Genomic DNA, 18,670 nt, shown 5'->3' on the forward strand with positions numbered 1-18,670 from the left:
ATATTTTTGGGGGATGACAAACAAGAAAAACACACACTGTGTACAATCATAATTTCTATAATACAAATATGGAAACGAAATGTAAACAAATTGAGCTGGGTGAGATTGAGCTCAATTACCTTCAGCTGATCAATTTTCTGATATTTGCTGAGAGGATTTCATATTTTTACCCTACATGAGTCAGGTGTTTATTAGTATTTTAATATTATATTAAGAATTATTTACATTATTATATTATTATTATATTAATAATATTTACAGTTATTATTAACAATAATAATAATAAAAACTATAATAATATTATTTCCCCCATGTTATTTAGTTTGGCTTTATCAAGTGATAATAACCAGCCTGTCTCGCTTATGCCGTGATCACAACATAAACACACTAATCAAGCCTTGACCATGTGTTTAGATATGAATCAATGACAGTATATTCCAACGCGTGCAATGGAAGCAGGCAGCTTGCATATTACGTGCCATTGCAATAGTCAATAAAATGTCATAATCTATGACATGCACACTCGTCAACCCACTCAAGGCGCCAGCGTAAATCAAAACAAGAGCGAAAGCGAGGAGGTGCATAGATCATTAAAAAGGGAAAATAATGGCCAGTGGGTCCCTGTGGAGTCACGCTAAAGTTGCCTGCCTTTTGAGCCGTGTTGTCATCTCTGGAGCTGAGTCTCATTTCTCTCGTTGTTGGTTTTGTTGGATAAATGTAAATGTTCCTGCGAACGTTACCATTTACATGTTGTATCACGAAAGAGTATCGGTCATTAGCGTATTGACAAGTGACAAATGTGACCACAACCTCGGAAAGACTATTTGGGTTTGTATTTTCATCTCCGTGTACACAGCAGATTATATTCCTTTTCTTTTGATTGACTGTTGGTACACTTTGAAGAAGACTGAGTTTGTTGTTCTACTCATCTTTTTGAAGGTGTTGTATAGTAGGCCTAAGGCGAGTCATGCTCACTTAGAAGTTGCTCCGATTTTTTTTGGCTCTCCGGCAGACTAAACAAAAATGCACAGCGCACAATGAAGACGATTTAGAGTGTTGCATTCCAGTGGCGTTGTGATGAGCCAATTGGAACGTGGTCCTTTAACCCAAAACCTTGAAGCAATGAATTTTCAGTGGGAGTTCTGGTCGGATAAATCATTCTTTTGAATAAAGTCTGCCCTTTCATAGGATAGTCGTGGTCATCCTTTTTATGGTGTTAAGTTTACAAATATATACTGTGTTTGCTGTATGAATGTAAAGCTCAGTTAGGTTTGATGATGATGTAGTAAACATTTAAAGAGTCAGCCAAGAAGTCGTCAAGCATCTTATATCAGCAGCCCAATTAAGGGAGACTTTTTCAATTAAGACCGGTTTGACAGTCGAGAATGTTGACAGGCAGCCAGTGTGATACTCCAATGCTCATAATGCTTTGGCTTGTGCATAATTTTACATCTCAACCATGATTATGTCATTTGCTATTTCAATCAGGCGACTCCAGCTGCCTGCTCTTTTATTCCAGCAGTCTGTCAAGGACTCCTTCAACAAAGGCGGACAAGATCTTGTCGATGGTAAGCTCGAAAGAAGACAAGAGAACTTCGGCAAAGTCCTCTCGATTGGTTCGAATCATATATATATTTAATCAGGAGATGTCCTTTGGCATACCTTTGACTGGAGATGAGATCATTAAGGAAAAGGATGGTTCATTTCATAATTGACATTTTTGCCATTTAAAGTCAAGTTCTGCATCTCGGCCGCGGCAGCAGCATGTTTGGCATTCACTACAAAACAGACTTCACTTTCCTCTTCCTTTCACCTTTATTATACATTTTAACAAGTTTGCCGTTGATTTATTTGCAAGCTCTCACTCTGAGCTATTCTAAATCTTGAAAATATAATTGAAAGATAATTACATCAGCTTCATGAGGCTTGCGGCTCAGTTTGGCTCCAGTAATGTATTTATAGCTTGAGGTTATGTCCCGTGTTTTGCCGCACATTAGAATGATATTGTAATTATATCACGGTTGCCTCATAAAATGACATCATATGTCTTCATCATGCGCCACACATGTAATGTTTCTTCATATACATATTGTTAACACGCAAATGCATTGTATGGAAAATTGTACTAAAAGCCAGAGTCAAATTAAAAAATATTTTCAAATATCCATGTTCATTATAAAGCCTTATTGACTCTTGTTAATAACGCAGTGGCATTTTATTATTATTTAAATGGTTGATAATGTCGGAAATGTCATCTATGAATATGCCGTACTGACTAAACCTACCAAGAGTTGTACTTTCCCTTTGTCGTGGCGCCCTCCTTGATTGACAGGCGACGTCCCTTCAACTCTTTAATTTAATCACTGTCTCCCGGTACATCGATAACCAGAGCCTGCAAAAGTCTAATGTACAATAATTAAATCAGGAATTAAAAGAAAGGCTGGGCCGTGTGCTGTTGTTTGAGCTTGGTTAACCACAATAGATTGTGACAGGAAATACACACGCAAAGAATTGACATCTCGCCTCTGTGAGTGTGAAGTATACCTTAGTGGCTATACTTAGAATTTAGCTCATGTGTTTAAAAATGTCAGTCAAAATTCTCTTTTTAACTTGCAAATGTAGATAAAAGTCACAAAGCGTTGAGTCTGTTTTGACATCAGCCCCCGACGGCTCTTTTGTCGTCATCCACTTGATTACTCTGCTTTCCTTTTTTAATTAACTGTGTTTAAAAGGCAACTGTGTTTAAAAGTAAATCAGAGAGACCAAAGGAGAGTTTTTTGTGTTTTTTTTAAATTCTCCCAAACGAATATAGCTTCTTTCTCGTTGGAAGCTTTGTGTTTGGCATGTACAAGCATGAATAATGTGTGAAGCAGTCTGAATGGAAAGGATAAAACGTGGCACAATGGGGACTCAGTGATGTTTCGCTTTTCTTCAAGCCTTTATGTGATTTTCAGCGTGTTGCTTCTTTTGGGCCTTGATCTCAAACAGAGCAGCTCCACGTTATATCCTCGCACACTCGAGCGTCCATTGCGTGTCATCTTGGTGTCCGCAAGTTCATCAAAAGTGTCTCAAGCAAGAGGGAACAGTTTGGATTGCGGCCATGACGCGGTCGCGCGGTCCCTGTGGAGGCGGCGGGAACAGGCGGTGAGCATCAACGCTCGCCGTGAGACTCGAGTTTCGTGTTACCTCATGCGAGGTCGGGTCAACTGTTGCCTGTTGACAGGCCGCTCAGGGGGCAATTTGTGTGTGTGCTACATGTTAGCAAACAATAACAGCGCTGGACATGGGAACCTTACACCAGAATGGAAAAACAGCATGCCATCTAATTCTACAAATCGGTTTAAGCAAAATGTTTTTTTTTTACAGGAGGTTGTTTACCTTTAGCGCCTATTTCATCATCAACATACGGAAATCCACCCATGCAATTTGATTTTATTTTTTTACAAAAACTATTATTAGAATTATTTCAACCACAGTTGAGTTTTAATCGTCTAGTAAATGCATTAAATTCCTTTTTACACCGCCATTTTCGACTTGTGTTCCTGCAAAGCTGCTTTTTCAAATCTCTCTTTATTTTGGTCTCATAAAAAAATACTTCAATTAAAACACAACCTGAAAAGGTGCCAATAGCCATTCATTAGTGCATAAATGGAAAATGTGAACAAAGAGCAGAGGTCCTGATAGAAATTAACAAATTATTTGAATAAAAAGAAGAAAACCATTTGTCTTTTAAAACACTGAATAATATATTTATATAGCTTTTGATGCAATAAATTCTACACAATTAGTTTTCCACCTCCTATGCCATCTATTGTGTGTCCTCTTTTCAAAAATATATTTTTGTATGTAAATAAAGTATTTGTATTTATATTCATTTTTTTCTTGGTAAAATGTGTAGGTATGTAATCCGCTGAACATTATTCGTAAACAAAAGTATCCTGCTAACATGCACATGTACAAAAATAAAGCTCAAGGATGTTTAAAATTTCAGCAGTAATAGAGGTCTGTACTCCACTGAGTGATATTCTTTTCTACATCAACTTGCGGAATACCGCTATTATAATTTCTCGTAGTAGTCTGTACTCCTCAGAGATCTTTTAATTTAATTGCCGTTTTCACATGATGGTTTCAAACTGGTGCCACGAATGCTATAGCAGCTTATTGCAATGCAGAGAAAATCCTCATTACTCAAAGGAGAGGGATCTCACATTACAGGAGATAATAGCGCTGGTGTAAAAAGTGTATCGCTGACAGACATTTTCCATATGAATTAGTTGGCTTTATGCTCCCAGTGTCCCATGGACTTAAAGTGGAGCGCGGGGAAGGAGTGGGGGGGTGGGGGGTGGGGGTCACGTAACATTAGATTCATTGTGTCTGCTCCTGCTCCTCTCAACACCTGTCTCAAAGGGCAAATTAATCCTGTAGCAAAACCATGGCAGCCCCCCCCTCCCCCCTCCTGCAGTGCGTACAGACGAGACACATCTGTCTGTGCACTCACCCGCGGTCTGCCGTCTTTCCCGGTATACATCACACGCCACCTTGACACCGGGGATGCCAATTGTCGGTTTCTATTTGTTGCCCCCCTTTCTCCCCATTTAACCGCAATCAAATATTATCTTTACCGGCAAAAGATGCAAGTAAAATGTCAAACTACCCCACAGGAGACAACCTGTATTTGGTTTTTCCCCCCTCTTTTCTTTTGTAAGTAGGCCAACAGAAATACAGTAGAATGGGCTGAACACAATGCCAGCCAACCTCCCGTTTTTTGAATTCTGAGTAAAAATGAAATTACATAATTGTTTCCATAATACAACCTTAATGAAGGCTCCATTGCTTTTACATAGCTTCATTTGTGGATAACTTGTAAGAATAGTTTTTTTTATATACAGGTATTTATTATTGGCATAGATTATTTTTTCAATGTTTCGATGGGGCAAGCTGAAAGTCGCAAAAACAACATTGTCTTGTTATACATTCTGCAGCACTTTACAAAGTAACTCCCACATTTATATTGTGCATTAAACAGCGATGAGAGGCATGTAGCTGTACTGGCATCCAAATAATGCACTAAAAGCTTGAGCACGAGTGAGGCCAGTGCTCAGGTGGTGGCTGGCCCTGATGAGTCGCGGCCATTGGCTCCTCTCCACTTCAGCTAAACAACATCAGCGACCAATCACACAACTCCGAACCGGGCCCTAAAGATTGAAACCCCGGGGACTGAGCATGTCTGCGAAGCGGCTTTTTCATGCTTACTTACACAAACGCAACAGATGTACATAAGTGCTTTGCTCACAAATGTGTTTCTTTTTATGGCCTCAGACATTTCGGCGGATATTTTCAAGTTACGATCACACCATATTGCCAAACAGCTGCAGAGCATCCGAGTTGTTTTTCTCACGCAGAATGGTTTGATGCAAATATCTTCGCCTCCATGTCACATTTCTGACAGATAAATTGAGCAGTCTATTTGGCTTTATTCCACACTTAGAGATCAGCTAGATTAAAAATCGTCTACACATGAGATTTATGATATGTATAGCGCCAAAATGTGCACTCACGCTTACATCCAAACACAACAATACTGTGTGTTTCCTATTCAATTACGCAGCTGTCCTAAAATTCAGTCTCAGCACCTTCTCGCATTTTCTATTCCACCGCTCATACCTGCGGGTTATACGCATATGCGTGGGATGTTTAAGTGCAGTATTAGAGAGGTAAAGAGAACAAAAACTGCGCCTGTGTACAACAAGAATGAGAGCAAGAAATGGGAACAAGATGAGAACGAGTAAGTGAGGAAGGGCCGAGCAAAAGGGATGGTTTCTCTGGCCTGTCTCTGCACCTCTTTCAACCTGCTCAGTGAGCCGTGAGCTCGGCCTTGTAAACTGCAGTCTGACTTGATTACTTTGTCAGTCTTCTATGTAAGTGGCTTTTGCTTGCCGCGCGAAATGGGCAAACATGCCCGACAGAGAATAAGATGTGAGGTGAGGCGAGGGGAGAAGCTCAAACGAAATGAGAGGAAATTGTATTCTGAAATGCGGGTGAATAATGGAGCGGTGCTGTCCATGTAAACTTTTGGAAAACGACGCAGAGTTTGCTGTATTCACCCTGTGTTGGCTATAGAGGGTGCTATAGTGGCGTTTAGAAAGATATAGAACCAATATACATACAACAATTACTTTGCCATGCACTATCATATCATTAATAGCTCTGGCCAGTGGAACTGAATTTTTTAGATTTGAAATGTATAATCAGAGTGCTGGCCCTGGATGACATAAACATTTTTCCATTGTCTGATTGGTTGGTCGGAGCAAAACTTGTTGCAGCAGATTTCAATTAGCAAAACACATCTGTACACATTAATGAGTAATGGGTATGTATTTGTCATGTAATGAGATAACTATTGATTCTAAACTGGTCTTGACAATACACATGGCACACTCTCTGCGAATTGTTTTTACTATTCCAGCATGCTATGGGGGGTGGTAAGGTCGGCACCCCAAAGAAGGCCCAGGTAGCAAATGTACTTGCCACCATCGGTATTCCTTGTCTTCAGAGTCTTGTTGTAAATTCTATCCACATCCAAAATGAGCAACTGTGACTCACTATTACTCCCTGAGGTACAAAATTGTACCATCAGACATGGCAAGCATGGGCAGAATGCCGACTTCAGCATATTTGCCTGCAGCACAACACAATGAATAAAATAACAGGGAAAATGATTGGAAATAAAATACTTATAAATAGCCGCTTTACGGAGATCAGCTCCAATTCAATTTAGCCCAAAGCAAATGTGAAAATGGCCTAAAGATAAGAATATAATTGGTCACTTGACAACTCCATGTTTTCTCCTCACCTTTCAAGTAAATGGCACAACGCAAAGAACACGCAGTAAATGTGAAGCAATCTGCTCTTAGCTGGAGTTCAATTTTGTTGCTTGCACTCAATGGGAATGCAGCTACACATTGCCACCCTGAGGCCAACTTTGGTATGAGACTGATGCTTACGTACTGGTGCACACACTTTTTCATACACAGTAAAACATTAAATCTGAGACATAAGCGTTCTGAGGTTGGGGGTTGGATAGACTACATTTCCAGTATGGGGTTAACGGAAGACTCCTAATTGTGAATGAGTGTGAATGTGAGTGTGAATTGTTTGTCTATGTGTGCCCTGCAATTTTGCAATTGCTTGGTGTACTCACCCTCTCACCCAAAATCACCAGCTGTAATCTTATTCTTTTAAATAAATATAAAGTAGGCTAGTGCTAAAACACACCCATCCATTAATTCTAATGCTATGTATGCTTCCTGCTCTGAGACGTTCAACATAAACATTGTGACTACAACCTATTTCAGGAGTGGCCTTTGACTCCCACTAAAGCGCATTGAGCAGCTGTTCTGAGGGGATTTGCTGGCGATGTGCACCTGTGTGATTTGAAGCTTTTTATTTATTTTTAATATTGTGCATGCTCCAAAAGTAGTTGTTTTCTTACCTCGATGCAAAGATGGAAACGCCAAACAAAACCCGTGATGCTCCTGATGTTGATAGACAGCAACATGATGAGCTCTGCTGCAGAGAACCAAGGCTATGTGGAGGCCAGTGACAGCAGCTGGACAGGTCATTAAAAAATACACATTCTTGGTACAAGCAAGAGTCACAATGAGCCTGTTCTTGCAAAAGTCAGCGATGAGTTATTGATTTCAAGTCACGGCAAGTGAATGTACATAATAGTGCAGGTACAAATCAGGGGTTTAGCAAACTTTGAAGATATGTTTTGCTCTTTATTTTCTTAAATAACTAAATTTAAATGAATGCAAAAGCCCTGATGTTTTTTTTAATGGCATATGCGGATGAAAACGAAGCATTGCCTTGTCTTTTTTAAGTGGACACACCACACATTTGTTATGAAATATTTGGCTTAAACTATAGTGTTTAGCAGTGATTAGTGTGTGCATTGCATTCATTACCGTTCTGAGTGTGATGGTTCGTATCTCATCTCGGACCAACCAGTGTGGGATTTAGTCATAATATAATAGTAGGAAAATAAAAATTTTACCATGCATTAAAAGTAAAATATTCTTAAGAAATAAAAATTGTGGACAAGCAGCGAAAGGAAAGGGTGTGATAAAGCGGAAGTGACGACATAACGGGGCGGAACAAACACCAGACGATGTCCACCAATGGCGATCGTTCTTTATCGAGTATGAACATGGCGGCGCTCCATAGTGAGTTTGGGGACCTAGTGCAAATCAAAAAGCAGCTCTTGTCTGTGACATGGCTATGTAAAGAAAGAGGACTTTTACATAGTGCCAAGTGGTAAGATTGATATTTTGTGACTGTCGGTGCGCTGGCGAATTGTTGCCTGCCCAACGCTACTGTGTTGTTGTTTACTTCACTGTTAGCTACTTTAGCATTTACTTTTTTTTTTAAACATCCTATATACATTACATATAAAATACGTCGTACAATCAATCCTACCACACGGAGTGTTGACTGAATTGCTTGCCTGTGAGGTGAAGTGCACGAATCCCACACACGTTAAAGTAGTTTAGCGATACAATCATTCGTTGTTGTTGTAAATAAGTAATAATTTCCTAACAAATTAAGTAAAATTTGATAATTCCCCGTGGCATGCTATGTTTTCTGTCTGAATGATTTAGGGCTTCTGAGTTGGCCTTTGCGCTGGATCCTCTTCCCAAAGATGCAATGCCACTACCACATCCCTTTTCAGAGGTTTGTACAGTAAATACTTAATTCTCCCAAGGCTTTAGTAGAAACCTATTAATAATAATTGAGAAAAGTAAAAATAACTTACTTGTCTTACACCTACAGGATGACATACAAGACCTCGATGCACTCACGCTGGCCAAATCCTACTTTGATTTAAAAGAGTACGACCGTGCTGCCTACTTTTTAAAGGGGTGCACCAGCCAGAAGGCTTACTTTCTCTACATGTATTCACGTTATCTGGTAACACTGGCGTCAATGCTCAACCGGTTGACATTTTTACACAGCTGAACTGAAGGCATTCATTTTTTTGTTTGCAGTCTGGTGAGAAAAAAAAAGATGATGAGACAGTTGACAGCCTAGGTAAGGACTAAGAGAGAATGCAAGTGTTGAACTCTAAAGGCTAACATACCTGTTTTTAGGTCCCCTGGAGAAGGGTCAAGTGCGCAATGAAGCTTTGCGAGAACTAAGGGTGGAGCTGAGTAAGAAGCACAGCGCTGGAGGGTTGGATGGTTTTGCCTTATACTTGTAAGAAATAGTCTTAGACTTTTTTAACAGATGTAGGGTAAAGCAGTTTGTGAAATTATTTTGAAAAATTGATCAACTATCTTCACTAGCAACTTAGTGACAGGCATAAGAAAACAAATTTCTTCCACTAGATGGCAGAAGGTACGTAATTAACATGTTGATCCACTTACTGTGAATTGGCAGATATGGAGTGGTGCTTCGGAAACTGGATCTTCTAAAGGAAGCGGTGGAGGTTTTCGTGGAGGCCATTCATGCACTTCCTCTTCACTGGGGGGCGTGGTTGGAGCTCAGCAACCTTGTCACCAACATTGACATGGTTCAAAGCTAACTTTTACACGATTCGTCCTGCCACAAGCTAAGTGCAAAGCATCTAAAAATCCGTCATCTCGTCCTCTTGTAGCTAAAGTCTCTGTCTCTGGCTGACTGCTGGATGAAGGACTTCTTCTTGGCCCACATGCACACGGAACTGCAGATGATCAAGGAAGCGCTGCAGAAGTACCAGAACCTCATGGACGCCGGCTTCGCCAAGAGCACTTACATCATCTCACAGATGGCCGTCGCCTACCACAACATTCGAGGTTATTTCAAGTTGTAAATATTTTCCTTTCCAGCATCTCTGAAACAACTCTCTCATGTTGGGCTACAGTTCTTTTTAGCATTCTTTCTTGGGTTGAAGGATTTTGAAAAATAATCTAATTAAAGCTCTCCATTGGGGCTGCTTCTTTTTTTTTTTTTTTTTAAACATTGACAATTACAGATATTGACCAGGCAGTGGCTCTGTTCAACAAGCTGAGAGAAAACGATCCCTATCGCATTGACAACATGGACACTTTCTCCAACCTGCTCTATGTCAAAGTGAGGCCTTTATAGGACTGAAGTTTAGGCCATTGTTTCAGTTTGTAAGAAGGTAAACATTTCTTTCGTGTGCTTCCACAGATAATGAAGCCAGAATTGAGTTATTTAGCCCACACGTTGGTGGAGATTGACAAGTACAGAGTGGAGACGTGCTGTGTTATTGGTAAGTATTTGTCACAAGTGAGAAAACATCTCGGTTGTTTTCAAGTCAATCAGATTTTTTTTTAACTGGTTTGTTGTGGTAGGTAACTACTACAGCTTGCGCTCACAGCACGAAAAGGCGGCCCTCTATTTTCAGCGAGCCCTTAAACTAAACCCTCGCTGCCTGAGCGCCTGGACCCTCATGGGCCACGAGTACATGGAGATGAAGAATACATCGGCCGCCATTCAAGCTTACAGGTCAGTCCTCGCGTGTGTTTTGGTGATCACATTCAGGTGAATATGAGAGTATGTTTGTCTCTATCAGACACGCCATTGAGGTGAACAAGCGGGACTATCGAGCCTGGTACGGCTTAGGTCAGACTTATGAGATACTCAAGATGCCTTTCTACTGTCTCTACTATTATCGAAAGGCTCACCAGCTCAGGTTTGTATCCGACTGTAGTATAATGTTGAAAAAGAAATATCTCCATGACAATAAAGATCTATTCTCTACTTGTTGCGGTTGCAGGCCCAATGATTCACGCATGTTGGTTGCACTGGGTGAAAGCTATGAAAAATTATCCCAGACCGCTGAAGCCAAGAAGGTAGTTTACCATATAAAGTACAGTTTTCTTTCCTTGCTTATGTACAAGAAGAAACGCATGTTTATGTTTTCGTTTTAGTGTTACTGGAGGGCGTACTCTGTCGGAGATGTAGAGAAGATGGCGTTACTCAAACTGGCAAAGTAGGTATCACTGACACTTGTTTTACATCTATAAATGTGAGTTTGTTACTGTGCATTTATGTTTCCATTGAGGTGGGAAAATATGTTTTTTTAAATTTGAGATTAAAATTACTCATTTGCTTTGCAGATGTAAGGTCAGAAGGGCTTCAAATTAACGGGTATATTAGAATTGTAGTACGAGAATAAATTATTAGTAATTGTCACTGCTATGAAGCTTAGCAGTTTTATCTAACAGTATTGTTAACATAAGGCAAAATGTGAACATTTGTTTCATTCAGGCTCCATGAACAGCTGAATGAAAATGATGAGGCAGCCCAGACTTACATGCTTTACACCCAAGATGTCTTCTCCTGTAGGGTACGTTGTTTTTTTTTTTTTTTAAAGTAAACTCCATGCTCTATTTACAGGTCTGTTGAAAGAAGAACCTTTATGGAAAGTTGAAGTTTATGAAATAGCTGGTGCTCCAATGACTCTTTTTACGATTAATGTTATTCACGCAGGAACAGTTGGAGCATACTGAAGTCAGCTCAGCCCTCAAATACCTCGGTCAGCACTATTTCAAGAACAAACTGTACGACGAGGCGTCTCTCTGTGCCCAGCGCTGCTGTGACTACAATGATGTGAGCGTTATTGTGCAGATTTTTTTAGCAGTCTGGAAATGTAATTTTATGTCAGAGCACGCTAATCCCATCCCATGTATACTTACAGGCACGAGAAGAAGGCAAAGCTCTCTTAAGGCAAATCTCTCAGGTGAGAGATCAAACGGAGACTCCGTCATGCGATCTGTTTGCACCGCTCTCCAACAACACGACACCTGTTAGGAGGCTGTCCCCACTCACTGTCATCTCCTTCACTCCCTAACGCTCGGATTTGTGACCTTTTTGCAAGGATTATTTAAACTGCATTAAAAAAAATTGATGAGAAAACGTTTAAGAGCTGAGATGCTGTTTAAAAAACGGATGTTACGTACTGTGTTGAAAATGTGCTGAAATATGAGAGAAACAAAATCGCTTCTGTCACATTCAAGAACTTTTAAACAGACACAAACTTTGATACAATATGCTGTTACATAGCATATGAAGAACTTGTGAAATTTTTCGTTTAAACCCACACATCCCTTGGTAAATACACTTTTTTCAAAGCTTCATACTTGACTGAACATTAGAACTGTATTGGACATAAACCCAATAAAATAATAAAACCACACGCATGCAAGATTTTCTCCCATTAAAGTAAACCGCTTCAGTACTTGCCACGTAGGCTGCGAAGAGAAGGGACAGGGCTCGGAGGCGGCGACTGCTGGCGTGACCTCAGGATCCGAGAGTAAGGAGTTAGCTTAGCATCAGCAGCATTGCGGGTGTTGTATTTCCGCGTTGGCGTGCAAGTGGGGAACAAAGAGTGGTAGAAGGCCTTCTTCTGGGGAGGCTTGTTCTCAGAGTTAGTGGCTGCCACGGTGCCACATCCTCGCTTCTTGCAAGAAGTCGGTGTGGCAAAGCCCAAGCGAGGTAACTGGAGAGGCTGGGCTCCCTGAACCTGGGACTCGGCCTGCGCTTGAACCGGGGTCTCAGCCTTGCGCCTCAAGTCGGCCTTGACAAGTGTCAGACCGTTCTGCAGTTCCACCAGGATCTGGTCCTAAGAGGAAGTGAGTCAACAGGGTTACATGGGGCAGTGAAGTGTAGTCACCCAAAGGAGTCAGGACAGGAAACCCTCCACATGCTTGAGCACACAAAATTCAACCCATGATGGTGTTCCGTTAAATCAATTAGTTTTAAAGCTGGTTGTGCAAGGAAGATGTTAGTGAAATTAAGAGAGAGAGGGGGGGAAAGAAAACAGAAATTACTTGGAGAACTCCTGAAAGCATAACATACAATTATTAAAAAAAATAAAAATTCAGACTTGTCAACTCCTCTCAGCTCATCAATACGGCCCTAATATTAATCTGGCTGCATTGTAAATACATTGCTGCACCATTTGTGTTCCAGTGCTCAAAAATGTTTAATACTGCAATGTTGATGCTAGTTGGCGTTAAAATAGCTCAACGATAAGTTTGTTTAAAATATACAATGCGTAATTGTTTATATTTATTTAGTTTTATAATAAACCTTAACTAGGCATAACTGTACTGTTTTCCGGACTGTTCCCTCCCACACACTTAACACATTTGAACATCTTTTTAAATATTCAAAATTTTAATCCAATAAGAAAGCATAAAATATATTCAAAATGTGTCAATAATTAAAGCAAAATAACTCATTCCATGTTTTAGGACTGACTTTCTGAAACATGTTTTTCAGCTACCAAAACAAAAACAATTATGCCCAACAGAAAAATCTGAACTGTGATTACTGTATTGATAATGTATTGTAAAAGAAAAAAATACCTGTTTTATTAGCGTTTCATCTGCCGCGGCCAAAGCCTGCCGCAGCTTTTCACCACTCGTGTAGCGGCAGCAGGCCCGTTCGCCAGACTGCAGGTCTGAGCCGAGCTTCTGTAAATCTGAGCGCAGCTGACGTAGGTTCTGTTGAAATCAGATGCAAAAATTAATGTTGGCAGAGAACAACAGTGATGGTGAATTGAGCTGACGTGGCTCCGAACCCTTTGTCCCTCTTCCAGCTTGCGGGCGGCAGCGTTGGTGCCCGCTGAGCCCGGTGCCTCGAGCTGGCTCTTCAGCCGCGACACCTCTGAAATAGCAGAGGATGGTCATTTGTTTACGTGACGCAACATTGTTTTAGTGCTTGAATAATGTGTTCAAATAAAGTTTTTGTGAAAATCATCAGTTTGAAACCCACAAGGCTACTTCATGTTAAGTTGCTACGTAACCATTGGGAAATATGGAGAAGCTTGCGCAGTGCTGCTGTTGTCCCCGTGACCTGACTCAAACTAAATGCAAACACTAAAATGCAAATTTGTACGGTGTACGCTGCTTAGGTCAACTAGTCTATGGTGAGCACAATGAACCTACCCTCCGTCTTTGTGTGCAGCAGAGCACGACATATTTGAAGCTCTTCCTGCAGTCGAGAGCTTTCTCTCTTGGAGCTGATGCGCTCGGACCGCCGAGGCCGCTCAGATTCTGTCTGGGGTGAAGAGCTGGGATCTGCCTCACTACTCATCTTCCTATCCAGGGCGGCAGACAATTCTTCAATCTGCTCATCACGCTCCTACGTCAGAGTACGGTGTTAATGAATTCCCACATTCGATACCTTTAGGTTAGAGATCCTCCCAGCGCAGGTTTACAACAGTCACCTTTAACTCTTTGCTGTAGAAACTCTTCAAATATTTCTGGAGGATTTGTATTTTGTCCTCGCAGCGCTTTTCAAGTCGATCCTTCTGTGCTTCTAAGAGCTCACTACGGGTCAGGAAGACAAGTTAAATTAAAACAAATAAACAAATAAATGGATGAATGAATGCGGTGATGTCCTCAACACACCTGAAATCGGCCTGCATTGTGTCAATGACCTCCATCATCTCGGTGACAACCTGCTCCCTCACCTTAGCTTCTAGACGTTGTTTTTCATCAGTGTCCTGCAGCGCAGACATGATTATTCACATTTGTTCAAATGGGATGCCTATATTGTAAAGTTGTATAATTACTTTATGTAGAAGAAGTGAAACTAAGTATTGTCAACAATTCCCATCCACAGGACAGTTTTAAAGGCCAACCAACACAATCTACGTATATGCTCCAAACAAGCCAACCTTTACAAAGACAATGCTCAGTTTATATTACCTGTTGACACACATCCATCGGAAACATGGCATAAAATGTCTAATGGATTGGTATGACGGTAAAGATTCAAAAGCGTCCCCCGACTTCATGCAATGCCTTACCAGTGGATTAAACACGGTGGTATCGACATCTTCACCATCGCACTCATCTTCTGCATCATTCTCATTGGCTTGCTCACGCAACAGCGATAGGATTTTGGCCACCCTGTTTTTTGAGGCGGGTACATGAAGCAGCTAGAAAGGAAAAAAAAAAAGGGGGGGGGGGGGGAGGTGGCCGTCAGTTTGGGTCTAATAAACAAAAAAATGGTCCAAATGTAGATGGTTACTTGGGATGCAATAGCCGAGAACTTCAGAGCTTGGAGAGTCTCATCATATATGGAGGCACACGTGTTAATGTTGACCACCATGCTGGATGTTCCTCTGCCACAGAAGAAGCCCTGAAGCACCCGTGTCAGCTTGCTGTCTCTGAAGGGCACCACTTGAGGTGGTCGTGACCTGCAAATATTTTTCAATACATTCAATGCAAAAAGAATGATGATATCTTTGATTCAACTAAAAAAAAAAAGCCCTGACAGATGGCCGGTAACAATGTTAACTAAACTGATTCATACAGATTATAGTTGAGTGCATACTTGTTGGTCTGGTTGTGCCTCAGAGCAGCAATACAACGCCCGAGAGTAAGGAGGGAGGTGTTTATGTTGTTTGCTTCCTTCATCCGTTCGCCGCTGCGCTGCTCTTTACAGCGTTCCGACCCGGCTAGATCACACACCGTCAATCTATAAGGAGCCCACAAAAAAACAAATGAGTAAAAGCAACTAGACAAAAAGACCAATAAAAATACATTTCAAATAGGAAATATTGGAGGACACCCAAATATGGTCTCAAGTGGTCCTCTTACTCGCTGATGTGCATGTTCTGACCCGATTCTGCATCTGGGCGGATGTGCAGGACTCGAATGGAGAAAATGCAATGGCTGACAAAATGCGAGATAGGGTTAAATTCAAAACATCGATAACAGTAACACTTAAAATAACTTGAAAGCTTCTTACCTACGACTGGAGTTTTGGTTAAGATGTGTGCTGGCAAAACTTTGGTTACGCTGTCCGGTTCTCAGAATCTTCCAAGCTTCCTCTGCACTGCGGACCTGAACCCACGTGAGGCCTGACACAAACAGCGGACACAGTAAAGATTAATTTACATTTTCAGAAAAATATGGAAATCCTACAGCAAACCTAACCACAACACTGGCACCACACTATCATGAGAGCCAAAAAGAACTCTCTTTATAATGCTCATCATCCTATTTGCATTGCTGTCAATTACCCTTCACGTAGGGATTGCCGTGTTTGTCGTCGCTCAGACGCAGCGTGATCCTCTTTCTCGGCTGCAGAGAGGGGCTGCCGTCCAACAAGTCGTACAGGAACTCATTGTAGATCTCGTAGAAGGACACCCAGATGGAGAACTGCAGCCCTTTCTCAAGGTCGCCTCCACCGCTGTGTGAGAGGCCGTCGGGCTCCAAACAAACACTTTCGCAGTCTGCAGAACGAGCATGTAATGCTTGAAGCATTTACCTTAAACTATACTTGAGTATAATACTTCAGAATATTTCTTCCTTACCTTCCATTTGGGTAGCAATGTGGCTGGTAGAAGAAAGTCCTCCAACGCCGCTGTCCCACGTTGTCGTGTTGCCACCTCCATAAGAATTCAGGTTCTCATCCTGTATCGCACAAAAATGAATAATTTTATATGTGCAGCTAATCAGTGACATACTGTACTTCCTGCACCGGGGCCGTTGTATTTACCTCTTTGAGCAGGGTGTTTCTGCGTATTTCTTCCACCCTGACCTCAGAGGGCTCCAGATGTCTCACGTCCTGGTACAAGACAGGCTTCAGGTCCATAGCGCCATACAGACGACCTTGCAGTTTTTGAAATAGAGACACTAAAGCTCTGGGTAGGAGGCCTGCATCGCGGCCTCTGCCTGCAAAGAAACAGTAAACATATTCCGTTACAGTTTAAGATTTATTCTCACTCCGATAAATAATAAATGTTGGAAATTTTGAGCTGAGTATAGCTCATTGCAAAACATCCTCTCACCTTGAATAGTGTAAGTCTTTCCCGAATTGGTGACACCGTATGTATAGAGAAGTCTGTTCTCTCCCTGGAGAACACTTTTGACCATCTCCTTCATGGTGCACTCATAAAAGTTTTGCTGCGTTGTCTCTGGTCCACAAATCTTATACAAACAGATCAACAGGACCATGTTATATATCTTGTATTGGATCCTATTAGACGTGTACAAGAGCATCTACGTCTGAGCGATAAATCAATTTTGTCCAGTTTACTTCTCACCTTGGTGAAAGTGAACTTGTGCATGCTTGGGGAGATGCCCCTCTCGGCGACCTTCATGTTTTGCGAGCAGCTGGGAGCTCTGAGTAGCAGAGTCTCTTCATCTTGTACTTCCACACATTCCTGGAGGAAGGGCACATTTAGAGAAGCACCACAGTCATAACTGAGAAATTAGATGGATCAAAAATTGGACCTGGTCCTCGCCCTTTTCTCTCTCGACCTCTGTGAGGGGTCGAATGCGAAGGAAAACTTTCACCCTCTCTGTGTCACTTTTGTCAACGCTTCCCTGCTTCATCACTGCAGGTTTCCAAGCCAATTCCTAAAAAAAGAATACATCAGGACTTATATCATGATTTATTTATTGTCACGAGCAGTTTGATAATTAACCTATTCAACAAGTTAGTAAACTGCATCGGGGTAAACTTTGCATTTAACCACTTAGATTGAAATCAAACCACACAATGAAAGCACTAAAGACAACGTAAAAGACTTACGGGGCCCGGTGATATGAGAGAGAGCTCAGGCAGACGCGGCATGCCCGATCCTCTATAGTCGGCTGCTGTGGACTCAAACACAGCCATATCTTCCCCGTCATCAAAAGGGGACGTACAGGTCGAATACAAAAACCCCGCCATTGACCTGTTACAAAGACAAAAATGTATGTCAAGTTATATGGATGCAAAAACAGTGCCTGAACAATTGAGGGTCTGTCTTACCTGCTGACACACACATTGTAGAACAAATTGCTCAACTATATACTACGTACATTGAAATTGTAACTAAACGTACTTGAACAATATGTAACTCATTACAAGGGTAGTATTCGTAAGGGTGTGTCAAGAGAGACAATTCTTTTGCAGTGTGGGTGTTGCTTGAGTTGCCCAACAGGAAGGATTTCTCCAACCTGTCCCACGTCGTGAGAAATATATGTTAAAAAGAAAATGCTACTTCCCCAAATTACAAAAATTAGCTGAAATGTCAGTTTTTGTGTGTTGCCTCGGTAGCAACTTTCAGCTGGAGTTCCTACGTATATGACAATAAGATACAAATGTGTGAAATAAAATCGTCAAATCCTATGCAGGTGGGAAAAACATGGTTTAAAATATAATTTGATGCAATGCCACATCTAAGTAAGTTTTAGTTTGCATACATATAGCTAAGTTGTCTTTGTTGTTGTGAACTTACCTCGTTTGCAAAACGGACACTTGCGCTCCGAAGATTTGAAGCAGTCGCAACTGTAAAAATCGTTAAATCCGGCAAGATTCAAAATAATCTTCTAGTATGAACGATCACATCAACGTGAACATCACCTCCTGAATTTTGGGGTTAATCTAAACACTCAGTAATAAGATTGCCGTTCGATCTCCATACAACGTCTTAGAAAAGCAGGAGGCAATGTAGGAACTTTGAGTTTGAATAAGGCACCAACTGTGTGGCCACTCCTTGATTGGCTACTGATCATAAAGCTCTGCTCTGATTGGCTGATACGAATTCTGTAGGTAGGGCCTATGAAACATTCCTTCCCAAACAAGTCACGTGTTACAAACGTTCCAGTCATATGTTGACAATGTTCTGCGTTTTAATTAACCATACAAGACAGAA

General features: G+C 41.2%; 2 protein-coding genes and 1 long non-coding RNA gene across 7 annotated transcripts in view; 1 reads left to right on the top strand and 2 right to left on the bottom strand.

Annotated features, from left to right (window-relative positions):
- The window catches only part of LOC148386054 (uncharacterized), a 40,310-nt gene extending 32,154 nt beyond the window's left edge, over positions 1-8,156 (bottom strand). For 3 of the 4 annotated variants that reach the window (XR_015863227.1, XR_015863228.1, XR_015863229.1), the window contains exons 1-2: positions 7,968-8,156; positions 7,493-7,609 (exon numbers count right to left, since the gene is read on the bottom strand). This is a non-coding gene — a long non-coding RNA (uncharacterized LOC148386054). Of the gene's footprint in view, positions 1-2,770; positions 3,121-7,492; positions 7,610-7,967 lie in introns of those variants that run through there. The other variant, XR_015863230.1, reaches the window with a different exon arrangement.
- Positions 8,149-12,202, top strand: cdc23 (CDC23 (cell division cycle 23, yeast, homolog)). The gene is made up of 16 exons (XM_088399374.1): positions 8,149-8,316; positions 8,661-8,733; positions 8,833-8,970; positions 9,048-9,090; positions 9,150-9,255; positions 9,439-9,571; positions 9,656-9,833; positions 10,013-10,110; positions 10,192-10,273; positions 10,356-10,509; positions 10,577-10,696; positions 10,781-10,856; positions 10,935-10,996; positions 11,275-11,353; positions 11,497-11,616; positions 11,705-12,202. Exons 1-16 carry the CDS (start codon positions 8,171-8,173, stop codon positions 11,855-11,857), a joined length of 1,761 nt encoding a protein of 586 aa, XP_088255500.1. The 5' UTR covers positions 8,149-8,170; the 3' UTR covers positions 11,858-12,202.
- Positions 12,008-18,507, bottom strand: kif20a (kinesin family member 20A). 2 transcript variants are annotated; one of them, XM_088399357.1, is made up of 19 exons: positions 18,254-18,507; positions 17,563-17,707; positions 17,262-17,387; positions 17,072-17,191; positions 16,817-16,955; positions 16,525-16,700; positions 16,340-16,439; positions 16,046-16,258; positions 15,772-15,883; positions 15,621-15,695; positions 15,355-15,498; positions 15,049-15,217; positions 14,825-14,956; positions 14,424-14,518; positions 14,240-14,342; positions 13,959-14,154; positions 13,592-13,677; positions 13,377-13,514; positions 12,008-12,628 (listed from the first exon to the last, which is right to left on the bottom strand). In XM_088399357.1, the coding sequence occupies exons 2-19, from the start codon at positions 17,701-17,703 to the stop codon at positions 12,239-12,241; spliced, it is 2,655 nt and encodes an 884-aa protein (XP_088255483.1). In that variant the 5' UTR covers positions 17,704-17,707; positions 18,254-18,507; the 3' UTR covers positions 12,008-12,238. The 2 variants fall into 2 exon arrangements, with proteins under 2 accessions (XP_088255483.1, XP_088255484.1); XM_088399358.1 differs by lacking the exon at positions 12,008-12,628 and adding an exon at positions 12,633-12,770.
- Between the last annotated feature and the right edge of the window lie 163 nt (positions 18,508-18,670).

This window comes from Syngnathus floridae, chromosome 15 (genome assembly GCF_059516105.1).
Source record: "Syngnathus floridae isolate MCC-2025c chromosome 15, RoL_Sflo_1.0, whole genome shotgun sequence".
NCBI classification, from domain to species: domain Eukaryota; kingdom Metazoa; phylum Chordata; class Actinopteri; order Syngnathiformes; family Syngnathidae; genus Syngnathus; species Syngnathus floridae.